We start from the raw sequence: 26,357 nt of genomic DNA, 5'->3' as shown, positions 1-26,357 counted from the left end.
AAGGATGGGCAGGATGGAGGAAGGACTTCGCCAGGGACAAAGGCTTAGGAGGGGATTAATACCTTCATTTTAACAACATGACTTGTTTTTTCTGAAATGCCTAAGTGCAGTGTTTTCAAAGTGCTACTTTTCTCATTTACTATAGGAAAAGAATTGTTTAAAAAACTACTTAGCAAATCTACTTTTATATATTAGTATACTATGCAATCTTTTCCAAATAGCTTACTGTTTTTCCTGAACTGCTGGGAAACATTCATTAACAATGTCAAATTTGGCTTCTGCAGCTTCTGTAAATAAATGATTATTTTCTTTTAGAACACTAACGACAACAACAAATCCTTTGGTCACATCAAACCTTGAACACTAAATGTAATCAGGCTGTCCTTTCGACAGCGGTCAGGTGCTGGCTCCATCCTATACTTCTAACTACAAAAACACTCCTCACATATGCAATTCAGTGAGTATTTCACCCCCAAAATACCATGCAGGCACCCTTCTGAAAATTGTTTCCAAAACTATGGTTACATGCATAGCAGTTTGAAAAATCTGGGTTTAATATTTGTAGTACTTCAGTAAAACTCAGTTATATTTAAGATCGCAGCTTCTGGATGCTTACCTGCAAGTGTGCACAAGGGAAGTAACTGTTAAGAACCCTAGGTTTAATGCATTAATTAGTCCCTGCAAGTACACTTACCAGAATATCCTGAAATTTCAAAAACATGCCAAAAAATGCATAATTTGTATTTAAATCGGTGCAAGAAAATGAAATCATGTTAAAACTGAACATGCTTGCACCTCCAGTATTAGAGTAGGTTGAACTAGAACACTGGTTCCTCATCGCTGCAGAATCCCAGAGCAACAGAACAGATGCTCCAGACATCACTGCAGAAGTTAATAATGCTTCAGAACACTAGCAAAAAAAGCAGGCCTGAGAGCTTGTAGCTGACAAAAAGAATACTACCTAAGCATTCAAAAAAAGGAGGGAAAACATGCAGTGTGAGATTGCATGCAAGCACAGAATGCCATCTCAATAGAAAAAAAAAAGATGACCCATTTGAGTAACTCATCGGCTGAGCACTCTTGAGTAACCTGATGAGGAGGAAAGGAGAACTAGGTGATGAAGGATTTCAGTACATCTTCATTAAAAAGTGCCCTTTATCGGTTAGGATTCTATCACGAAATTTACAGGAAACATTAACAGTGTTTGGGGAAGAACAGAACAGGTTATATTAGTAACTTATAAACTTAAAATCTGACTCAAATGACCAAGAACAAATAAAACTGTGGCGATTTATCTCGTCGCCTATTGCTCTTTTGCCTCAAACCACAAATCTACTGCATGATCTGCCACAGCTACAGGTCTTTTAGGAAAAACTCACAGCAGAAGAAAGGCTGGCAGGTCAGAGAGTGCTTCTAAGGAGAAAACAATATTGGCTAGAACTGTAGTTTCTTTCAATCCCCCAGAAAACTTGCCTTCAGATCACTTATTTTTATAGGACATTTACTGTAAATACACCGTACCTTGGGAGTAAAATCGAGTTCTTCCTCAGAAGTATGCCAACTGACATCGCTCCCCTCTTTCTCCAAGCTTCTTAAAAAGTAAAGCAAAATGAGTACCGTGTCTCTCCAATCATTCCTCAGGTATGTGCTGGGTATGTTTAAAGTCTTACCCGATTGAGTCTCCTTGCGACAAGCCGTCTATTGCTGTTCAAACACGAATTGACATGTTGAAATTAGATTTGGCATGCTAAAAATTAACCAGCACATACAAACATTTAACCTGGACAACTCTACATGTCATAACAGAATGAAACTTTGGGGAGTCAACTTAACGTAAGACAGCATGAATGAATGCATGCATTTCCAAACAACTGCTTTTTCAAGCCACACTGAATTGACAAAACAAAAAAGACTAGAGTTTTAGATCCTTTGAACTTTTATACCTAAAAGTTTAAGAACTACCTCTAAACTAAAAAAGCCCAGCATAGCATGAATATGCTGTGTTAATAAACAGTTATAAAATACTGGTGCTTTAGCAAGACGGTAAATAAATGAACTGCTGAAGTACTCATACTGCACACACAAGCACACCCTGTTGACAGAGATTTTACTGGTTTATATACTATACTAGCTGGTGCTCTACCCACTTACACGTTATCCTGAAAAGGTAAAAAACATCAAAAAGCATAACCAAGATCTAAAGCTTATCCTCACGTAGAAGAATCCCCAGCAGTTCTCTACGCTGCACCAAAAAGGGTATTCAACAGGCAAAACAGGCGTACCCAGGGCACTCTATACTACACTCCAAGCTTTCATCCATGTTAAGACAGCAACTGGCACATAGGATCACAGGATAAATCAGGTCACAAGGGACCTCGGCAAGTCTCTCAGCCAACCGCCTCCTCAAAGCAGGCTCGGCTCTGAGGTCAGATGAGGCTGCATAGAGCTTTATCCAGTCTGATCTTGAACCATTCAAGGAGGGAGACTGCACAACCTCTCTGCTTTACTGTTCTCACCATGGTGAAGCTGCCCACATTCCGTTAGAAATTCTCTTCTTTCCATTTATGCCTCTTGTACCTTTGCTTCATGTGACACACCACTGGGAGGCACCTGTCTCTGTCTTCTCCTCACACGTACTGGAAGCTGCTGCTGGGTCCCCTTCAAAGTCATCTCTTCTCTAGACTGAACAAGCCCGGTTCCCCCAGTCTCTCCCCCAAAGGCAAGGAGTCCTGCTCCTGGCAAAGCTTGATGGCCCTCCACTGAACTCGCTCACGGATGAAAGACCACTCTCTCTTGCACTGGGGGCTCAAAATTATACCCAGGGAGCTGGACACAACCCAGGGACGGCCAAGAAGCGGTGTACAATCCCCTCCCTCAGTCTCCTGGCTATGCTGCTCTTCATACAGCCCAGGACACCGTTAACCCTCTCAGCCGGCAGGGCACCCTGCTGGCTCATTCTCAGCTCACTTTCTGCCAAGACCCTCTGGCTATTCCCAGCAAAGCAGCTCTCCAGCCAGGCAGCTCCAGCACGTGCTGTAGCAAATGGTTGTTCCTTTCCATGTGCAGGACTTGGCACCTGCCCTTGCTGAATTCTGTTAAGACAGGCCTGACAGCCCATTTACCCAGCTTGTCAAGATCCCTCTGAACGGCAGCGTGGCCCAGATGCACATGTTGCAAACTCAACCATAGCGCACTCTAGCACACCACCGATGTACTAAAGAAACCTGAACTCTAGGAATCCAGCCTGAAGAGTGCGAAAACCTCTCAATTATCAACACCTAAGATGAAATAAAAGGCCTCTTCAATTCCCAGGACAGAAAGGAAAAAACCAAACAGAGCCTCCACATCGTATCTATTTCAGCATTCCTCAAGTCCTCGATAATTAGTTCTCGTTAACTATCATCACAAAATGAAGTTGCTTATAAAGAGGAGATTGGTGGCCTTCCATAAAGTTGTATGATGACAGCCAAACCGAGGTCTTAGACAAAATCATTAAACGGAAAAGAAAACAAAGGGCATATCATGTTGAGTAAGTTATCTGAACTTTTGCTTTCCATGGATAGTAACTTTAAGCAAGGATCAAAACCAGTTCCCATTCTCCTTTAAAAAAGCAAGAGAGAAAGTTTATGAGCTAGTTTTCAGACAGATCTTGATGCCCTACTGTAGAAACGGGATCTAGAAAAGTAGTATCTAGGGATCACTTGTTTCTACTTTAACTGAAGTCCATTTTCATTTTGGAGTAACAGAAGAGCATATATATTTTTTTTTAATATTATTTACTATCACTAATGACACAAAGCAATCACTCAATTCAGTAATTAAGGACCCGTGCAAAACACGCAAACAAAAAGCACCCAAAGCCTGCTCTCAAACCTAATTTATAAAACCAAAACCATCAGAATAGAGACCTCCAAGATAATAAACATCACAGGTGTGTTAGTATTTGTACATCACACAGCATGTTCCATAGTTGAAATGCTACTGTATAGAATACCTTTCTTTGGTTTTCCCGTTCTTGATGTCTGGCTAGGAGATTGTGGCATTCCTATATCCATTTAGGGAAAGGCGTGTCAAGGACAGACCAAACAAGGGCACCAGAATAAATGTGAATCCCCCGAAATTTGGAAAACATAACCAGTACATTAACAAAGCTATAGCAATGGGAGAATGTACTGTGACCATCAGCCTACTCTACAGTTACAAGAAGTAGAAGCCAAACCTATCACAACCTACAGAACTCTACTCTTAAGGGACAGTGTCAAACACTGTAACTTAATTTACTTGCTCCATTGTAGAATACCTATATTCCAATATTTTGAAACACTGAAACAGATTCGTGGCAGTTTACTGTACTGCCAACTTTGCATTTCTCTCAGCTTGACTAGTCCTTGCCCAGCACTGACTGCCAATGCAATTCCTTCATATTTGTAGAGTGTTTTATACGTACGGCACACGTAAAATCCCTCCGTCTAAGCATCCCAAAAATCTGTAGGTGCCAACAAACTTTGGAGGTACACTAGCCAGTTGTGTCAGATGGTGCCTGATGCAGACACAGCCCCCTCCTACCTCAGTTTGAAGGTAAAAGCCCTGCATATATTGATTTGACCATGCTGAACTGCTCATGTAGAGAAGCTACGCCACCAGCCAGAACGCAGGCTTGACAAGCAGTCGGAGTGAATACCCTGTTCCCCCAGGGCTATAGGGCAGGCCACAACTGGACCAAAACGGGTGCACTGACTGCTGTGAGTGTCATGCATGTGTGCTTGTGTGTGTACGCGTGTCTATGTGCTGTGGAACAGAAGCTTTAGAATACAAATCACCATCCACCTGCTCTACCCATCCTACTTAGTAAAATGTTATTTTTTATATCAATGAATGGTGTGGTTCTGTTATTGCAGCTACCCAACACCAAATGTCTGTGTGACAAGGCCGTAACATTTGCCTCAGAGCAACAGGGCGTCCTGCTTATATTGATGTTACCACAAATACACGGAATGGATGTGGCAAGAGGACTCCTATCAAAAATACACATGTAAGAGTTAAAAAAGGACCTCAAGATTGTTTCTCATTCCTTCTCCATTTCTCAGTTTTCTTAAAAGGTGATACAGCAGATAAAAAGCACACTGAAGCACTCGTTTCTTTTCCAAGAGCTCTATGATGAAAAACCAATGGTTTCTGTAGGAACAACACACCAATACGCAGTGCAGCAGCTAAAAAAAGCTGCCACTGAAGACATACTAGAAATCTGAACCCTCGCTTTTAGAAAAAATACATAATTACTTTTTGCCAAAGAAATTCCAACTTCAAATCTGAAAAGTCTGTCATTCGATATGCTAGAGGTGGAAGCCATTCATTTGGAGGTTTTTGCCAGTCTGTAATCAACAAAAAGGTTCATGTTCTGACAAAAAGTAAACACTCAAATAAGCATGAGCCAACTTCTTAAATGTACCGACTTGCTCACTAGAGGTGAATATTTTGAACAATGTTCAACAAGTGCAAAAGTAGCAGCAAAAGGAGGAAGGACTACATTGAAGATCCCAGAAAAACAGGAATGAAGAGCAAGATTAAAACAAAGAATTCAAAGTGGGTATTCCTCCGTTGTCCCACGATCAGTTGAGCTTCTCCTCTGACAGGGGCTTCAAAGCTTTTACTGCAGCCTGTCAAAGGGACTCATGATGCAGGACCTGCGCTTTGTGTGTGCAAGCAAGAGACTGCAGAATCAATGCCACTAAGCGTTCCCTGCATGCTACTAATCCCTCTCACTCAACAGGCCGGGGTCATTTTCCAGGAAACTGAGCACAAGGAGAAAAAGATTCGTACTACTCAAGAAAAACAAGCCCTACTATAAACAGTTTGAGAACACAGCACACTCTTTCTCCTCCCAAGTCCTTAACCCACATAAATATGCTCTTCACACTTCCTATGCCTCTTCAAGTGAGGATTTCCCATAACGTTGTGGACTTATGCTAGTAGTATTACTGTCTTCAAGGAACTGAGCAAATTACTTGGTTCAAGAACCCATATTTCCCTGAGGGCATATTAATTTTGGAATCACACAACAGTATTATTCTTCAAGCCACATATTTTAAAATAACCCAGGCCTGCCAGTCATCACAATGTGGTACCACAGCAATTATCTATGTGCACAGGAGGCAGCCACAGAGTGCTGCTTGGGTAAAAGCAACATTTTGTTGATTAAACTACCTGTACCAAGCCCTTTCCAAAAATAAAATAAAATATAAAAACCTCCGCATCTTCCTTCAGTCTATCAAGAAACTTTACACATCGCTGACTAGATCAAAATAACTAGTCCTAAGTCAAAGGAACAAAGTTTGGCTCTAAACTAAATTCCCCTACCTGGGAAAAGTGAACTCGGAAAAATATCTCACGTTTTGCTCATATTTCACGACATATTTTAAAAAGGAGTAATAAACTGTGTTTGAACGCTGTCTGCTGCCCATTTGCGGCAAAGTTCTGATGTAACACCCTTAAAAAAAACCAGAAAGGATAGAACTTCCCACTGTAGGGCCTGAGATGTAAAGTACAAGAAGTTCGATCTATATTAAAAGATTAGTTTTCTAAGATTCCTCTAGGGCTATATGAGCTCATAAGCGTAGACTGGATCTTAAAAATTAAGGAGTTGTGGGTTTTTTTTTTATTATTTTAAAATGAACTCACTGAAGGAGCTAATTTTTTGATAACAAGGCAATTCAATTGTTTTTCTGGATCACAAGTTAATATGGACTTTTTAACGTTTATTTCATACAATTACTGGAAGTAGAAGTGTTATTTATTTTTACTGGAATCAAACTATGTCCATGAAGATACAGTACACACAGAAGCTGCATTATTGTTCCTAACCAAGTGACTTTTCCAAGACGATTTTTCCTAAGTATGTCTCTACAGCACCTACACAGAAACAATCGTAACTGATGCTGAGAAATAAGACAACTCACTAAAAGCAGCTTAGTGCAGGTGAAACTATTAATATTAAAACACCACTGCACAAACTCAGTGGCTATCAACAAGACATGTACAGTCCTGCTAACTCATCTGTTGCTTCCCAGCTACAGGAAGATGCACAACTACTCAGGATGAACCTACTGCTTTTGCAATTCATTTTCACAATCTGACTGGCCATCTACAGGTACAAGTACACACCCCAAAACCAAAACCACTCTCACCTAGTTCCTTCCCTGTCCCCCTTCTCTCTCGGTATGAAAACCTATACAGATGGGCAATCTGGCAGGCAGAAGGCAACAACCCGGTACGTGGGCCTGTAGCACACAAATCGCAGCTGCCTTCACCCCTGACAAGAAGCACCTCCAACCAGCAACAAGTCAGCATATTCACAAAGCTTCTTGCGCTACCCCACCTGATGCCTCCACTAAAGTCAACGGTGAACACAGCGAGCGCTGACAACACAAACCCCCTAAAGAAAAGGCCACAGCGATTTTCCTCGTGAGCTCCTGCGTGATTAAAGATCCTACCTCCTCTGTCCACAGCAGGTGCACCCAACGTCAAGCCAGCAGCTCCGGCCCGGTGAGGAATGCCAGGTACTGTGTCGCCTTGTGCACCACCTTCGTCTCTGTCTCCCCGGAATGCGTATGCCACCAGTTGTTTACAAAGACTATATAGGGAAAGAGAAGAAACGTATTTGGTAAAAACAACCACATACTTGCTTATACAGTTTAATAGAACAGTTAACAGCCACTTATCCACCCTACACGTATTCACAGCCGTAGGAATTCATATGCTTGTATGCATTCACCGAGAGTAATACACACAGAACTTACTGCACGGCTACTACCTACTTCAATATTCACTACAGTCATGTTCACTCTAGAGGTGCATATCCACACCTACGAAGCCATTAGCTCCAGCTCGGCACAGTATTTTCACCCTAGCTGTTAAGCACACATAACCACCTTAGAGAAGGGATACGCACAGGTACAAAGCTATCCATAAGAGGGGTGAAACTGCTTAAGACTTTAACAAAAGGGATATGTTAGATCTCTGAAAGAAAAGGCTGGTAGTTCCTGCTCATTGTAGTGGAAGTCAGTAAGGACAATGGTGCTGGTCTGAGGAGAGGACCGACATGCATTTCAGTTTGCCACGTTCTACCTCTGGGTAACTGTAGGATACAGACGTGTTTTAGAGTTTGTATTGGGCAGGTGCAAGTTTAGCATCAAAACTTGACATCTAACAGACCATTCGGGGCGGAAATTTTCTTCAACATCCAGATTAATACTAGACACAGGGAACGATACGTATCAGAAGACGTCACTGAGCACAGCTTCAGGACAGCTTTCAACACACCATTAAACCTTGCTGCTATTACCAAAACCATTCAAAAGCCACACTGACAACTGACAACCTATTCTAACAATAAAGTCAAAAATTTACCTAGAATATCCATGAGTAACAGCATAATCCTCAGCTGTCCATCCGTTAGTGTCTTTATGGAAAAGATCAGCACCATATCCAAGAAGAACTTTTATTAAATTAAGCTGTCCACCAGATGCTGCAGTCATAAGTGGGGTTCTGAAACACCAAAAATATGTTACGAAGTAGATCATTTGACACAGACACTGTAATTATTTTTATTCCTGTTTGCTCTCAAAAACTACTGTCCTCATTACTGAATGAGCAAAAGAAAAAGCAGTTTTCATTAAATATGAAGAGCAACCATAAAATGCAAGAGGGAGTCAAAACAACCAAACCTTCAATCTTCAGACAAAGCTTCCACATAGACAACACTCACGTACAAACTACGCCACTATGCAGGAGATGTTTTTTGCAAATCGAGGCAGTGCTGCTGAGCTAACAGCATGTTTCCTGCCAGAAGGGACACCACAGGCAATGCCTTCTTGTAATCCTCAACGAGGAAAGCACCCACTGAGGTATGACAACAGCCAAGCGCAGATGTGCTTTCACAAGCCACACAGAAATAGCTGCTATGTGGCTCCCCGGTTTTTTTTTTTCAGAGCTCACTCTCATGCCTCTGATTAATCCAACCTAAAGAATACTAAAGAGACCCATGCAGAGTTTTGACAAACCACTCACCTTTCACAGTGATCTCGAGCATGCACATCAGCTCCTTTCTGCAGAAGAAACTCTGCTATATCTTCATGATGTTCAGAGATAGCAAGAATAAGCGGAGTGTTTCCCTCCTGAAAGGGCAGATAAATAAATTTAAAAATAAAAGTAAAAAAATAAAAAACCCTACAAGAGAAATACTAATACAACTTTTTGAAAGAACTTCTTCAACAAATACAAAAATTTACCTTATTCCGAGCATTAATATTGGCATTATGCTCAAGTAACAGCCCCGCCACGGTTGTATTAGGAGATCGGACAGCAAGGTGAAGGGCAGTGTTGCCGTCAGCATCCGCCAGATGGGGGTTGGCACCGTGCTCTAGCAGAATAGCTACACATTCTTCTTGCTGGCACTGTACTGCCTGGGAACAACACGCAAAAAAGGAAGAACTGCCAGCACTCTGTTACAATTGCCCCGGCTTCCCAATGCTGGAAAATAAGAGCACCTTCAAAGCTGAGCTAACATATGCCTATTCCACGCTGATTACCAGATGCATGCTTCTATGCAGAGCTGTGTAAAGAATCCTTCCAGCCACCTCTCATTTAATGCACAGTTGACAAGCCCCACTTGAAAGAGCATGACATATTCCACATACCTTCATCAGTGGTGATCTGTTATCACTGTCAGTAAGATTTAGCTTACACTTGTTTTCTACGAGATATGTAACAACATGCACATGGCCATTCGCAGAAGCAAGATGCAGCGGTGTCCTAAAAATTAAACATATTAAATTAGCACAGACAACTAGAGAAATAATTTCAGTCTCTGATAAATTGATATGACCACAAGTTTCACTTTGCACAAAGCAAGCTTAAGAAACGATTTCTCATTCTGTTACCAGTAACAGCAGTTGTGCACCAAACACCCGAGACTGGCCAGCAAAACCCCTCCGCAGCATCTGCTTAGTAAGGTGCCATTTCCTTCACTCTAGAACTTAATCTGCACAGATTCCCGTGCCCAGGTGGTGGTCACTGCCTCCAGCAGGACTACACCTGTGACACAGCAAAAAAGCTTGGGCATCTGAGAACTATGGCAAGCAACCCTCTAAGTTCTATAATTATTCATGTGCCAGAAGTATCAGAGATGTAGATGGGCTTTATATAAAGAGTATCAGCGTTTCCCTGCACTTTGAAGATTTCTGCTTTTTCTCTAGCCTGCTTACTACTGCAACAAAACCAAGTACTCACTTGCACCAAAGTGCCCCCCATCACATGCAGCAAACCAGACAGCAGAACACTGTAATCCTGAGTACAGGAAAGTAATACCTGATCCTTCAGATATGTATAACTATGATAGTCATAATAAGCCTACTACAGAGGAAGTCCTCTCCAGGGACGGAATACTGTGTTTCCATAATACACGACCAGCATAAGAAAATGAAACTCTTTTCTTCAAGTTAAAGCCTTGCCAGAGGAAAAAAAAAAAAAAAAACCCCACAAAAAACCACCCCAAAAAACCCCTCCTTCAAACCACAGATCATCTTAGGTCTGATGTCAATTAACCAGCCTACTTATACTGAAAGAAATTGCCCAGAAAGTCCTTGCATGTGTTTCCCCCTAAATCAGAGGCACAAATCAGCACAAGCTTCACTCTGTGCAGAAGCAAAGCACCTGCTGCTCTGCAGGACACCTGTCCCAACAGAGCAGAAGACAAGCTAGAAAACAGCTGGGACCTTCCTCCCTTGAAGGTGATGCAGTAACAATCCCACAGGTCCTCAAGAACTGAGGGGAACACCAGCACTGGTTCTGAACCACATCGCTGCAGGTAGGTCCTTCTCTGTATTTAGGAAAGCTCAACTAGCCTTGCAATTGTTTGGGTACCTTGCTGAGACAGGAGCACAACAGCTCCCTGGCTAAGGGGGAATGGAAAGGGAGAGGTACACAAATGCAGTGGCAGGTGATGCAGAAACACAGTAATCTGTAACACAGATACTTGCTACAGGGCAGCTGACATCCTCCTCCACTGCAACAAAGATGAGGATGAGAGAAATACAGAAAACTTCAAAGAATTTGTAATGTCTTGCTACAGACAGGGAACAGACTGGAGCACTGACAGAGGAGTAGCTCAAGAGCAACTACCACCACTTTTTGAGAAATTTCCATGGAAACATGCGGGATTCTTCATCTCTGAAGAAATGACTGACTGAGATTATCTGAAAGCTAACCAGGACCGGTTATGAAGGAGTCCACAATCATCTGAAAGCTGCTACTACCAACCGCCAGGAAGCATGACAGACGTGAAGTAGTCACTATCAGCTCTGCAAACAGAAAAGCCTTCAGAAAACTTGTGGACTTGCTGCTGTCCTCCTCATCCAAGCCTCTCAGTCCGTCAACAGGAGACGGCTCTGCTTGGAGCAAGGCCTGCTGTGCTCCACAGAAGATCCACTTCAGGGAACAGGCTGGCAGAGAACACCAGGGCTCAGGGTTGCCTGTCCCTGCAAGAGGCCTCCAGTAACACCGAAGTTCTTCTGCCACCCAGCCCTGGGGACACTGCCCAGATTCTGTTCCTGCTCCTGCAATGCTACGCTGATCACCTACAGAGTAGAGGAGAACTGCTGATGCCTGAGCAGCCACGAAACAACCCCACTGGGAAACAGCAGGTTGGCAGTACACACTTTGAATGGCCCTTGAGCCGACAACCCAGCAGCTACAAGCCAAGCAATGAAAGCGCTGGAGTTCAGTCTGACAGGCAGCTGACAGGGTCAATCTCCCTTAGCGATGAGCTCTGACCCAGGATCCATGACTAGCTGGCATTGTGCCTGCAGTGCTTCCAACTCTGTGCTGACTTTTGCCCGTCTCTGTCAGTGAGGCTGAAGGTTTTGCTAGACCACCTCTGAAAGCTGCCTGCTCCTAACTGATGCTGTATCAGGCACACTTTCGGGAGGTCTTATGGGCTACAGGACCCACTTTATGGAAGGAACCTGTTGGTGTGATCCTTGCCATGCTCCTGGTGCAGGATTTTGCTTTTGGAAATCCTGAGCAGCAAACCTGAGATATTCATACAACCAACGCACACATTGTTGCCGTTACTTTGCATTATTTCCTACTCTTCACCTCTATTTCCAATGATACCAAGTCTTCCAACACGAAGCCCTGAAACGCACCTGCATCTGGTGGTCACTCACAACACACATCACACCCACAAGCACTAAGAGGGCACAGGTGGCCTTGCAACCCTCATGGCTGGTACAGAGGGCAGTGGCTGCAGCAAGTAGGCAGGCTCTGGCCACCAAATTGCTCTCAGCCTCGCTTTTCAGCACTGGGCATTATCACGGCAAAACCACCACCGTGCTCATCATAGTATGCTGCCTTTTCTTTCTTCCCTCCCTCTCCCCCCCCGCCCCCGGCTTGTTTTTTTACAGTTTGTGACTGTATTTGTCCTCTTATAACACTGATAATTGCCTGGCACACAGAAGGAAACCCTTCAGAGGAAAAAAAGCTTTCTAGACAAGATGAACTTGAAACGCAAAAACTAGCGAAAATTCATACCAGGGTCTGCTAAGAGCTGGTGACTGACTGCTGACTGAATCAGAAAGCAGTAAGAAGAAAGAGAGAAAGGTTCCAAACTATTTCCATAAATGCCATCGGGCACCTCGACTCTGGCAGCTGAATTATGCACAAAAGTGCACTCAAGCCACCTTAAATGGCACCCCCCACCTCCAGCTGCATAAACAAATACTGGCTGGCAACACTCAGGCACACAGCCCACATGCTGACTGACTGCACTCTTCATTGCCTTCCTACAAATCTAGACAGTTTCAGGTGTTTTCAGGGCAATAAGCTAGCTGGCTGGCAAAAGTCCAGTCTTCAGAAAAGACAGCCCAGGATGCTGAAGTACTCTGATTAAACCAGCATCTCCTCTGAATGTCATGGATGTTTTGACTCAGTCTTTTCAGAAAAGGCATTAACAGCTCGACACATCCAAGACCCAAAAACCTCAGCTGATTCCCTTATGCTTACGGTGGACCATGAGGAGCTATGCTGCAGCCCAGGGCTTCTCCCTAAGATATAACTGCCAAGTACTTGCTGTGCTTGACTCAAAAGCACACATCCTACCACCTGCCAGAAGCAGCAGCTTCCTCTGCATGGCACTGCCCAGATCTTCCAAACCAAGGCACTAATTAGCTGTACCAAGGCCACAGAGCAAACAGCAAAGTAACTGCCACCTAAAATCAGACTGATGTTGCTTTGGCTGCAACACCACAGTCACAAAAGGCACATCAGGCAACCGTCCACACAGCACCAATACACAGCACACTTACCCTTTCCTAAACACAGCGCTTACCCCTCTTTTACTCCCAGCTGAGGCAGTGCAGCTTGCTCAGCTCAACTACTAACCCCGCACGCCGAGGCCTCCGAGGTGCATGCACTCTGCCTTCCAAGCCTGCCTGGAGAATGGCCCTGAGGCTCCTTCTGCAACCCCCCTGGCCAGGCTGCTGCCGGCCCCCTGCCGCTCCTGCGCCCCCAGGCAAGGCAGCACCCCCGGGAACGAGGGCACGGAGGGGGCCGGGGCAAGACGGGGGATGCTCGGCCGACTCCAAGGGCTCCTGGCAGCACAGGCCTGGCTCCCCGCCCAGGCTGAGGCTCCCCGCAGCGATGCTGCCGTTCGCTCCCAGCGCCCTTGAGCTGCCGGCGGCTGCAGCTGCACCTGCGGGTCCCGGCGCTGCCCGCAACCCCCCCGCACCCCGCCCCAGCACCGCCCGGCGCTGCTGCCCCCCCCGCCGCTTACCGCTCCGCCATGTCCCGCTCGTCGATGCCGCATTTCTTCAGTCTCTGCCGCACCTGACCCAGGTCGCCACGGGCGGCCGCACGGTGCAGCTTGCCCAGCTCCTGCAGCCGGAGCTCGTAGGCACCGGTGGGGAAGGGCTTGGCGGCGCTGCCGGCCGCTGCCGGCCGCCCCTTGTTCTTCCTCCCGAACCCGAAAAACCTCTTCATCCCGCGGCACGGTCCCGCCTCAGGGAAGAGATGGCGGGAGGCACGCGGCGGGCTGCGGCAGGCCCCGGGCAGGGCCGGGGGATGGGGGGTCCCGGGCAGGGCCGGGGGGTCGGGGGGCCCGGGGCTGGGCATCGGGGGGTCGGGGGGCCCCCGGGGCAGGGGCATCGGGGGGCCCGGCGCTGGGCATCGGGGGGTCGGGGGGCCCCCGGGGCAGGGGGCCGGGGGATCGGGGGTCCCGGGCAGGGCATCGGGGCTCTCGGGGCAGGGCATCGGGGGATCGGGGGGCCCCCGGGGCAGGGGGATCGGGGGGGCCCCCGGGGCAGGGGGATCGGGGGGGGCCCCCGGGGCAGGGACGGGGGGTCGGGGCCCCGGGCAGCGGCCCGGTACGGCTGTCTACGGAGCGAACCACCAGAGGGCGGGAAGCCGAGCGCACAGGCTGCTCCTCAGCGCGGCAGCGGCGGACAGCGCCTCCCTCAGCGGCGAGCGCGGCGGTTAAACGGCCGGCGGGCTCTGCTGGCGGGGGCGGGGTCTGCTCCGGCGCGTGTCCCGCGCGAGTGACGTCACTTCCTGCCCCGCGGTGCCCGGCGGCTCCTGCGCGGTGCCCGGCCGCGGCGCTGCCGAGCGGGGCCGGGGGCAGCGAGAGGCGCGGCGGGTGGCGGCGGCGCTGCGCCCCCCGCAGAGCACTCGGGCCGCTGCCGGGAAGCCCGGGGGGTGCCGGCGTACCGGGCAGCAGCAGCTCCCCGCTGGCCCCGGCGGGGCCCGCGCTGCGAGCTCGCGGGGCGGCTCGGGCGAGTCGGTTTTAAAAGCAAATGGCTCAAACTGGGAAAGCGCTTGTCGTTCAGGGCAAGGGCATCTCGTCGGGGAGTTATGGCCAATACAGTTCTCCGACAAGTCTTAGGGTTAAGTCTTAAATTTAAGACCTAGGGTGAATTCTTAGGGTTAAAATCTTTAAGTCTCAGGGTTAAGTCTTAGGGTTAAGTTTTAAAGTGAAGTCTAAACGTTCAGTATCAGGGTTATGTCTTTGGGTTAAGTCTTAGGGTGAAGTCTTAAATTTAAGTCCTAGGGTTAAAGTCTTAGGGATAAGTCTTATAAGGTTAAGTCTCAGGGTTAAGTCTTAAATTTAAGTTTTAGTGTTAAAGTTTTAAGGTTAAGTTTCAGGGTTAAAGTCCTAGGGTTACTTCTTAAGGCTAAGTCTTAGGGTTGAGTCTTTCTTAGGGTTGAGTCTTAGGGTTTATTTTAAAGGTGAAGTCTCGGGGTGAAGTCTCGGGGTTCAGTTTTAAGGTTAAGTCTTAGGGTTAAGTTTTAAGGTTAAGTCTTAAATTTAAGACCTAGGGTCAATTCTTAGTGTTAAAAACTTTAAGTTTCAGCTTTACTTCTTAAGTTTAAGTCTCAGGGGTCTTAAGGTTAAGTCTTAAGGTAGGATTAAGTCTAAGGGTTAAGCCTTAGGGTAACAGTCCTCAAATGCATGAAGAACACGAGAACGGTGGTGCTGGGTCAATGGGTCTGTGCTTTCCTCTAGTGCTCTCCTTGCTACCACCTAGCACTCAGCTGGCAAGTTCATGGCCACAGCCAGGACCAGCCCAGCCTCTTGTTTTCCAGGGAGCCGATCACCACACATATGGGAAACAGACAGTAGACAAGACATAGTTCTTCATATCCTTTCCGTTGTTTTGCTAGAGAATCTAAAGTTTGATATACCTTCTTTTGTTTATATTTACATTGGCACTTCAGTGGGTCCAGACTAAATGGCAACTCTCTACCTGACTGCTCCAAAAATTGGTTTGAGCCCTCGGTTAGTAACCAGCCGTTGGTTAACTTTGTCTTTGAAATACAGCAACCTATGGTGGAATAGGAAACTGAGACAGTTAGGGACATCGGTTGTATTTACTCGAAGGAGGTGAAAAATTTTCTAGGGAAATTTTTCAATAGTGTTAGCATAAAAATCCTGTATGTGGCACATGAGCGACTGCTCTAGGCAAATGGCTTTTTAGAATAAGAAGCCATCCCTGCCTTAAGTGACACATCTAGAAAAATGTGTCACTATGTGAATAATAAGCTCACACAGCAAAGCTGCAGCTACCTGATAGCACAGTATTTTTCCTGGTTTGGAGGATTTTTTTATTCATCTAAAACTTTCCAACGGTCGTCACTGCTAGTTTACTCCCTGTATGACAAATAAGTAGTAAATGAAGGTGTTTTCATACAATGGAACAATCTGTCTGTTTGCATATTTTTAACAGCTGTTGCAAAGATATACTTGAAACCCTGAAGAGCTTTTGCTTTTTATACTACTGAAAACCACGCTACACAGCTTTTTGCAAATTTCCAGTTTGGAGAATCGCACAGTAATTGTTGGTTTGTTTCCATGAAAGAAAAAAACCCAACACATCTTCCTTTAGAGGCAATATTTTGCTGCAGATTTTAGATCTATCTTTTCTATTTCATCTACCTCTTCTCCAGCTCAGAAAGGTCTACTTCTTTAGAAATTCTTTTCGTTTGATATGTTAGAACATCTCTGTGTATTAGTGAAAAAGGAACTGGACCTGCCCTTTGTCTCACTAAATTCTCATTTCCATAATACATGCAGTTTTCCTTTCCTTATTAAAGAAAATTACCAAATCCCATACAGCTGCCTGGGATCATGGATCAATCTGAATATGCGTGGCCCAGAATTACTTTTTGCAACTGATCTAAAATTCTGTGCCAAATTCGATCATAACCCAGGAATGGAAATAATAGGGATGGCGTACTTTGCATATCTTCTCTGCAGGTTGTTATGACCCACTGCAAGTAAATAAGAAAAAATACACGCAGTGGACATTTCTAAACAAACCTCTGACATCTGAAGAAGTCATTTTGATATCAGATTTATTCTCACCATACTTTCTGCATGGAAGACCAGAAGAATCTATGCTTTTAATACAATTTGTGCAGGAAAGCATTGGCAAAAATACTAGAGTACTTGTTACGTTTGTTCCTACATCAAACATGCTGAGGTGAGGCTTAAAAGCCCACCAGTGAATTCACATTTGCCGCAGTGCTGTTAGTAAAAGCTGTAATTATCCGTATTTTTTTGAGAATGCTTAAAATGAAAACACAACCTAACTCTCAGTTATAGAACAGTGTAGCACAGCAAAGATGTTATCATCTAATTTTTTCATTATAAGATGTGGGTGCATAACCAAGAAGAACACTAACAATTATTTCTTAGTAAACCTTTGCAGCATAAAACCATTTAGTGGGGCAGTGCAAATCAGAACATACTCTGCCTTTAACACGAAAGAACACTTCTGCTGTATAGGTAGACAAAAAAATTGACTTAGTGGGATATTTTCATTCTCCCAGTGCTGTTTCCTCTCCTTTCGTTGTCAGTAACCTAGCTACCCAGTGATTTTTGTGGGACACTAGGGTTAGCATAGATGTTAGGTTACCTTTAGATGCTTTACATGTTAGAGATGCATTCCTCGTGATTCTGCTCCACGCACAAGAAAAAGCCCGGTTTGCTTTTGCCTGGAGCGGGACTCAGTATGTTTTCAAACAGTTTTCTGCAAGGATACAAACACTGCCCCGCTATCGCTCACAATGCTCTGGCCACAGCCTTAGCACAGATCACCATTCCACCTGGCCTCACAGTGTATCGATACATTGATGGCATCCTCAGCGGGGCAGAAGGGCCACAAAGCATTACAGATGCAATGAAAAACATTTGGGCAACACTAATCAAGTTGGGACTGGAAGTCCCAGAGTCAAAGTGCCAAGGGCCAGCACGAGAAGTTAAATCCCAAGAAGTCTGGCGGGTTGCAGGAGCTGCCTCTCTTCCACCAGACTCACTAGAAAAGAAAGAATCTGGGCACAGTCCATCCAGTACGCTGGAACTACAAGAAGTTCAAGGGACTGTGAAGTACTGGCGTAACCATATTCCTGCCTTTTCTGCCATTGCTTGTCCCTGGTAGAATTTGTTATAAAAGGGAAAATCATGGCAGTGGACATCTCATCAGCTCTGTGGTACCGTCCAGTTCCCCTTCCTGCAGGAGCATAACAGAGCCTGGCCGCGGGGTCTCCACTCCGCTCCAGCCTCCGTTACTCCTGTCAGCACGTGCTGAGGTTGCAGGCTGCGTTGCTTAGGGAGCCGTGGCAACACACATTTAGGATGGTGAATGCCGGCCATCCTGAAAGCGACAGCTGTCTTTTACCCTAAAAAGCTTCCTGTAATACTATGCTTCTCTGAGGTCCCAGGTTTCTCGAATTGCCCCCACCCCAAAGCAATTTCCCCACAGGGTCCCTAAGCAAGGCAGTGGCTCTCTCAAACTCCCTCCCAGCCCTGCCCTGGCTGAAAGAAGGCAGAAAGAAGCCTTCAAATGAGGGAAGTTCTGGCTGCAAGAGAACACAAGCTGATCAGGTCTTGGGATCCACTGACATCAACAGAAAATGAATTTAAAATAGGACAGAGATAACTGTGGCAGTGGGAGATGGTGACCTCTAACTGAAATAGTTCTGCCCCAAAGAGGCCAAAATCCCGCTTGGGGAGCACGCGTAGTCCGTAAAACACTTCAGCAGTGCTACTGAGGATGCGTACACATTTGCATTAGAAGCCAGAAACCAGTCACCAAACCTGTGTATGACACATGACTATGCAACGTGTGGCGCTCTGAGAAAGGCCCTGAACCCCTTCTCAGTGTTCCAATTGGACCTAAAAACTTTGCATGCACTTTTTAATCGCTGCCCCCAAAGTGATTTCCCCACAGGCTCAGTAAGCAAGGGGGTGGCAGAGTGGCTCTCTCAGACCCCCTGCCAGCCCTGCCCTGGGTGCCGGTGCCTCCGGCCCTGCCCCAGCAGACGTTGCTGTGCTGATGGAGGGGCTCCCTCCCTCTCCACTGCATTTGCAAAGGGAGTGGCTGGCTCACCCTTTGCTGCCCACGCAGCCAGCCCTCACCTTTAGCTGCTGTCATTCCCAGGGGCGCCGGCTCTCTCCCAGCACCCTCACACCTTCTCCCTGCAACACCGCGAGAGAAGCGTTCGCCAGGCACACGGGTGCCGTCACTGCCCTGCGCAGCTGGGCACCCCAGACTGGCACTGCCTGACTGCCTCCCTCACCAAGCACCTCCACCTCCACAGTCTCAAGCTCCATCCCTTTAGACGGAAAGGGGATCACTATTGAGAAGTAACCGTTCCTCATGAGGAACACAGTCTCTTCAGGAGGCAAAATACTTTAACAGCACTTAGAAACAAAGCTGCGGCATTTGGGGGGCCACCTCATCACTACTCCAAACAATGTGACCTTTGTGGAGGAAAACTGAAGAGCTAGAAAGTTTCCAGAGGACAGCAAAACCTGACCTGCTGAGAGCTTAGGACAGTGCACGTCATGTTCTTCTTCACACTTAGTGCACGTTTGACAAGCTGCGAGATGATGGTAAATTACTTCCTTCAGAGAGGACAGCAAGACACTGTTGCCAACTCAGCTTAGTTTTTTTTGGTTTTTTTGGTTTTCTTCTGGTTGGCCAAGCAAAGAAACGGAGGCAGTTTCGAAGTGCACAGAAGCACAGCTGCAGACATAATTCCTGCTGTCACGCAGGCAGCAGGAGTGAACTTCATCCCTTTGGGTCCTTTTGAGAACACCAAGCACCCAGATGGTGCTGAAGGATGTTTTTTTTACATAGGGGACCCTCGGAGAGAATCAGACATGTCCAGTTTTATTCCCTGGGAAAATGCCCTGACACTGTCCTGCCCCTCAGGTGGCGCAGGACAATTAAACGTATTAGTAAGCATGGGCTGATTCCTGGCCCACCATGATTCGAACAGCAGCCCACAAATCCCTCAACTAGTTTTGTTCTGCCGGTACTTATGACAGTTACATTGCTCTGTGTTGTGGGGGGAAGAAGATCACACAGCTTGCCCCTTTGATGCGCAGGGCTGCGTTTCAAAGAACTACGACAAGCCCAGAAGAGCACAGCACAGTACGGCTTACGAATCAAGTAAATATTGCATCACAAACCATAATGCATGTGTCTGTCCGAGAAAACGGGGTTTATGTAGGCACGTGGGAAGTGGGTCTCTTGCTCAAAACCCAGCAAATCCTGTTTAGAAAAGTTCATATACTGAAACGATAAGGCAACATACTTCTGGATTTCTCTCTAAATCCCCACGGAGATGTAATTCCCTCACTGCCATCTGAAATCGTACAGCTTGAGGCACTTTTCATGTAAAGCCAAGAAAGCTCAACTCAGAAGGCAAAGATCCTTCTTAAGGGAACGGATCATCTGTAACTACAAGACACCTTCCTGCCCACTGAAACATAGCAGCAGAGTTAAAAGCAGTTTTTAAATTCCAAGTGGAGACATTCAAAGTTTGAAAAGTACAGGACATTCTCTTCCTAGCACAAAATAATAAACTTTTTCCCACTTCTCTGCAAACCTTAACCCCAGTGCTTTGTATTTTTCACGCTACAGCACAGAAAGCCAGTACCCACAGTTGCACAAGGACTTCCACTGCCAGAGTGCAAAGCATTGAGGAGTCTGGGCTCAGTCTTGGCAGTACAGGAGTGATCCACCTCAAATGCACTGCACAGCCTGCATCTGGGGTATCACAGGTCAATAGTTAATCACTGCTTTTCCTCCCAGTGACAATAAAAAGAGAAAAAAAATAAAATCTCCTTACTTCCACGGCTCTTCTTTACAGGCTAGAGGTTTATGGAAGTGATGACCCATTTCATCCAACATACAAGAAACCTTTTGAACAATTTTCAGAGCTGTCCAAAAACCCCCAGATCTTATACAACAATCAGTCCAAAGAAAGTACAGAGGTCTCTGCGCTACTGGACACATGCAGGAACACTTGTGTTTACTGGACACCATTGTAAAAGGGAAAAGGCATTACACCAGCGTACCAGACCCTTGCCCAAAAGACTTTTCAAACCACCTGTTTGTTGATGCAGTCACTGCACTTCAACCCTTCCACCCATGACAACATCCTCTCAGGGGGCAGACTTGCCTGCCCTTGATTACAGAATCAGCCAGCAGAGTTCATACTGAACCAAGCTAAAAACCGGGCCCAACCTCTACGTTCACGGTTGGGATACACGGCTCCTATCACAGGGCACACACGGCGGTCCCACCTGAGTTACGTATCTGAAGTTGCAATTCCCACGGGTCAAATATTCCTCTTCAGATCTGCCTTGAAACTGAGGGCTCATGGTCAGCGAGAGAAGGGAGTTCCTTGCCTCCTGTGCAGTCAGGTCACGTTCCCCTGCTAAAAGCAGCCTGCTCAGGCCTCCCATTTGTGTACAATCTGTTAAAAGAGTAAAACCAAGTCTGAAGGTTATTCATTTGCTTCCTTAAACATCCTACCATTTGCAGCATCCAGCCCGCAGAAGACGACTTCTGACATAGCAACTTCTCCAAGCAACCTGCTATAAAAGGCAGGTCAACAGAATCACCAACAGCCAGGTCTGTACCCTCGGGGACAGACTTTCAAAGCTCTTTGGAGGATTGCACTGGATCTGCGTGCTTTAGACCCCACTGCATGGATTTACTGTTTTACTGGCAAAGGTTTGATGTACCACACGTGAACATCTTCAAAACACCTACTGTAATGATCTCATGCATAAACAGACACAATGATTTTCTAATATCACACAGGAAGAACTCAATGGATGCTCCTACCAAGGCAGTGGCTCCCTTCTGTAGCCACTGAACAAGCAAAAGGATGGATCAGAACAACATTATCAAGCTCTGAAGCAATATTTCTCTCTTCCTTTAGCTGTAATTTAGAGCGTCATTGAGTGCTGAAGAGTATCAGCCTGACAGCTCTGAAGCATGAAGCGCTTGATCCTCTGTGCCAGAACCGCACTGGCACTGGCCACACAAGCTGCCTGTGTACTCACAGGGTCAGGGTCAGGGTCCAGGTCCGGGTCTTTACTGCCCTGCCACCAAAACATAGAAGTGAGGAAAGTAAAATGGAGATAGAAGTGTTCTTTCTCCACATAATTGATGCTGGCAGCTTCTTGCCTCCAGCATTCCTGCACCTCAGGAGCTTGGGAAATGACAACAAATATGAAAGTTCCTGAAAATAATTTGCCTGACACACCACAGTGTAGCACTTCCGTATGCCCACACCACACTTCTGGCTCCCAGCTGCTCTCCTGTGCCTCCCTTTAGCTACCTGGGAGGCACCTTTTCCATCTCCTCAGATCTGGCCAGCTGAAGAACACCCAACTCATGGCTCTAACATTCTTCCCCTTCCTCTCAACGTCTTCCTGGTGGTCTCAGCTTTCTGCCCTCTAGATTAGGGGTCTATCATAACAGGACAAGGATAGCACTGGGGTTTTTTTTTTCTGTAAGGAAGCCAAATACTTAAAACTCTTAATTAAAATATAAAAATTAAGAGGAAGGGAATAGCCAAAATGACAGCCAAGTGGAAGTTTCATTTGGTGCTCAAACTACCTGAATACTTATGCTGCAGCTGCAGCCAAGAGCTGGCCCTTAGATGGCTGATCAGGATAAAGCCCCAAATCCTGCCACTAAGGTTTCAAATTACAAAAGAACATCATCTAAGGGAAGGCAATATGGATAAACACAAACATTGCCGTATGTTTACAGGGCCTTCACAGCACAATGGTTCTCTTATGGCACCGAGAACTTAGCAGTATGAAGAATTACAAAGGTCAAGTGCTATTTATAAGCAACGTACCCTTAAATCAACACTAGTGAGAAAAGAGCCAAGCACTTGACCTGCAGAACGGCAGACGATTCGCGACTTTCTCCACAGCTTCTACTACTGATGAAGCTTATAACTACCTCACCATTTGGGAACGACATCCGTTGCTAGTGTTGCTCTGGGTGGAAACTCAGCAGGTTGGCATGTCCATTCCTTCAGAGCCAGAAGGAATTTGTCATTACAGGAATTCTCATGCCACTGAACTGGCAGCAAGGTACACAAGCCTCTTAATCCCTTGTTATACTTCTACACTTGTGCCATAAAACCATTCTCCACTCTCCATCTCACCACCTCTCCAAGCAGAAAAGTCCCATCTGCCACACACCTGTCACAAACTACACAGGGTATGACACAGGTTTCAAATACATCAGAAAGTATCAAATCAGAAACTTTAAAACATAAAAGAAAAATAAAAAAAGGTGGCAGTGGGACATTATTTTCTACCTTGACTGTTAGGTTCACAAGCTGCTAGTAGTTAACATTAATGGCTCACTATTTCAAGGTCATGATGGCAACAGTTCTGCAATGTGTGGATACCAGAGAGAGAATTCCTGCCTTGCACTAGTTCAGGTGCTCCACCTATACCTCTTCACAGATTTGATTTTTTTTAATTATTTTTTTTTTAAATGCTTGTCAGGGTAGGATCTGCCTACCGAGACCAGATTTTAAGTGAAATTACATTACGCACCTCTTGATTTAAATACAGCAAGATAGCTCCACTGCTACATTCAGCCGCAAGAACGTAAACACCTCCAGCTTCATAGACACCCATACACTATTTTTGTAAGGAACAAATGACTAAACATGGAACAACACTATGAAAAAGCAAAAGAATGCACATAATCAGCATTTCCCTATTTGGACCAAAAAAAGAAAATCTCTAACAGCAGATAAGTCTAAATTAAAAATCAGCCACATCCAGATCCCAAATGGGGGAGGGGTTATTGTATGCCACAGACCTGGACTTGACTGTTGAAGGAAATGACGCACTAAGGAAAATTTGAGGTGGTTCTGCAGAAGTTCCACTACAGCCTTGGCAACTTCACTTGGGACATGAAAGGTACGTGCGCTATAGTATCACCCGCAATAAAGGAAACTAGTCTCGTAGTTTGAGTTCAACACCACATCCGCAAACAAAATGAGGCTGCCACATTTGAGGAACACTGATGAAAACCTCACCTGCCATCCCAAAGTTATGCTATGGCATTTCTTCCCTTTTTGCCATTTTCCTCAGCCTTGGTACATCTTTTGCAGAATCTGAAGCAAGGGCCCATAGCTTTTTCCTGTTTCTAACAGTGAATGTCTGGGTATCACACGTTGGTTTCTTGTGCGGCGCCAATAAGACCCAACACTTGCCTTCATAAATGCATCCGTACACTAGGGAAGAAAAGGAAAATTACCAGTCTTGACATTGTACTGCCCACAGGGCAGCAGAGTGCCCCACTCGTAAGTGGATTTAAGACAGTAAATAACCCTCAAATATCTTGATAAACAAGCACAGTTTAATCATGTCCTTTTAAACTAACCACCAACACAATCTAACAAGAAGACACATTAAGGGAAGCAGAGCTGTAGTTAAAAAAGTGGGGTTTCTCTTTCCTCTCCTGAGGGTTTACCACCCAGAGCAGGCTCAAGTTCTGAACCTGCAAACTGCTCCCCCATGCTTCTATGCTCATTCTGGGAAAGAAAGACGGCTGTTTGAATTCTTTTGCAGGTACAGTCTTTCTTTACTTTTGAGTTGGAATGAAATGAAAAGCTGCCATCAGTCCCACTTATGGCACAGAGACACACCCATGTTCCATGCACATGCCTGCACAGAAACGCATGCAGAGGGAAACCATCCCTTGGGTCTCAAATACAGAAACAGCACTGAAAACCTTGACTTCTGAGAGTCCCTGCAGCGTTCTCCCATGTCAATACACAGCATGCTTGTGGCACGATCACCACCGCATGTGCGTCACTTGCTTTCATTTCCATCTTCATCTCTCACCTGGCACTTGCCACCTCCAGACTGCAGCATGCATAAAAGCAATTCTGTTTACTAGAAGCACAGCACCGTGTGAAACTTCTGCATGAAGTCTGGTATTTAAAGAAATTGCTGTAAAGAACAAAAATCTGCCGGCACCACTGACACACATACACGCTGTGTTTTCTGAACAGGGACAATACATTAAACCTGCAAACTAAGGACTGCGACAACTCGCTCCTTGCCCCTCTTCTTTTGCCCTCAGGCTGGCGCAGGAGCTCCTTTCACCAGAGCAGGCACACCACAGACACAGCCTCACCGAGGGGAAGGGTGGGGAGGGGATAAGGGCAGAGGGGGAAAGGAAAGACCCACAGAAGCAGCTTTGCCACCCACTGCCAAAGCCACAGCCTGCTCATCCTGTCCCCTCGCCCTGCCTGTGCTGGTCTGTGCCTCTGTCCCCCTTCCCGCCCCTCCGCTCCTCTCCCTGTCCCTCTCTCCTGCTGCTGATCCTGCATTCCCTCGGGCACCCCCCTGCCCCTCTGTCTCTGTCCCGCTCCCACCCTTTGCCTGCTCCTCACCAGTCCCTGTCCTTTCTCCATCCCTGCCTAGCCCCTCCCGCTCCCCCTGCCCCTCTGGATGCCTCCTGTCCTTCTCCGGCCACCCCACTGCCTTGACCCACCTCTCCCTGTCGCTCGGTGCCTCTCTCCCCCTCGTCCCTGCCCCACGGGGGCTCCAGGGCCTGGGCCTGTGCTCAAGCAGCCCCGGGCAGTGGCTGTGGGGCCTGCAGGGCAAGGGCTGGGGGCTGGTGTCCCCACAGGGCCCGACTGCAGGGCAGGGGCACCCCAGGGCCTGCTGGGAGAAGGTGTGCCCCGGGGCATGCTGGGAGCTGTAGGCCCGGGGCTGCCACACAGCCAGGTTGTTCCCGGGGCATGCTGGGAGCTGTAGGCCCGGGGCCATCCCACAGCCGGGTTGTTCCCGGGGCATGCTGGGAGCTGCTGTTGCCTACCCTCAGCCTCCTGGCAGCCATGTTGGTCTGGGCAGGCACAGCCTGTGCTGGGGCTGTGTCCCAGCTGAGGGGGGCCTGTGGCCGGCCGTGGGGCAAGGGAGGCCCTTAGGCCAGCGCAGGGATGTCTGCTGCCTGCTGGCTGCCTGGGGGTGCGGTGGGGAGGCTCCAACCCCCCGGTGTGCCGGGCCCCCGGAGCAGCTGGAGTCAGGCCCAGCCGGGGCAGCCCTGGGGGTGAGCTGAGAGCTAAGGAGGGAAAGGTGCCGGCACATGCCCTGGGCACAGGCACCAGGCACCCCGACTCGCAGAGCCCCCCGCAGCCGCCCTGGCGTTTGTAGTTCCTGCAGGAATAGGGCTAGCGTGTTTTGCTGCTGACTCCGGCAGGGCCCTGGCTACACCTGTCCTGCTGAGGGACTGGCAATATGCAGCTGCCTGGGAGAGTCACCAGCCGGAGTATGAGTGCTCAAGCCTTGTTTCCCTTGCTGGAAAACACTTCATTTTTAAATACAGCCTGTCAGCGGCGAGATCCAGGCAGTCGGGATTGCTTCCTGTAGGGAGCAGCCTGGTGACTCGAGGCTGCTGCCTTCAGTGGCACAGCTGGACGCTTCTCCTCGCTGATGGGATGAAGTTATAAAGAATCAC

The 26,357-nt window shown here is 46.9% G+C and overlaps 1 protein-coding gene, 1 long non-coding RNA gene and 1 pseudogene across 2 annotated transcripts; all 3 read right to left on the bottom strand.

Moving 5' to 3' along the window:
* LOC106112441 (ankyrin repeat domain-containing protein 26-like) overlaps window positions 1–11,840 on the bottom strand; it is a 50,505-nt pseudogene extending 38,665 nt beyond the window's left edge.
* Window positions 11,841–13,824: 1,984 nt separating this feature from the next.
* Window positions 13,825–14,206, bottom strand: LOC129783319 (formin-2-like). Its single transcript, XM_055793309.1, has one exon. The coding sequence runs from the start codon at window positions 14,197–14,199 to the stop codon at window positions 13,825–13,827; it is 375 nt and encodes a 124-aa protein (XP_055649284.1). The 5' UTR covers window positions 14,200–14,206.
* A 6,865-nt stretch (window positions 14,207–21,071) lies between these two features.
* LOC129783336 (uncharacterized) lies at window positions 21,072–25,555 on the bottom strand. Its single transcript, XR_008745248.1, has 3 exons — window positions 25,392–25,555; window positions 23,926–24,123; window positions 21,072–21,318 (listed from the first exon to the last, which is right to left on the bottom strand). It is a non-coding gene; the product is annotated as an uncharacterized LOC129783336 (long non-coding RNA).
* Window positions 25,556–26,357: the final 802 nt, after the last annotated feature.

Source organism: Falco peregrinus, unplaced genomic scaffold (assembly GCF_023634155.1).
Source record: "Falco peregrinus isolate bFalPer1 unplaced genomic scaffold, bFalPer1.pri scaffold_29, whole genome shotgun sequence".
Classification (NCBI taxonomy): Eukaryota; Metazoa; Chordata; class Aves; order Falconiformes; family Falconidae; genus Falco; species Falco peregrinus.
This window is presented reverse-complemented; position numbering and strand designations above follow the sequence as displayed.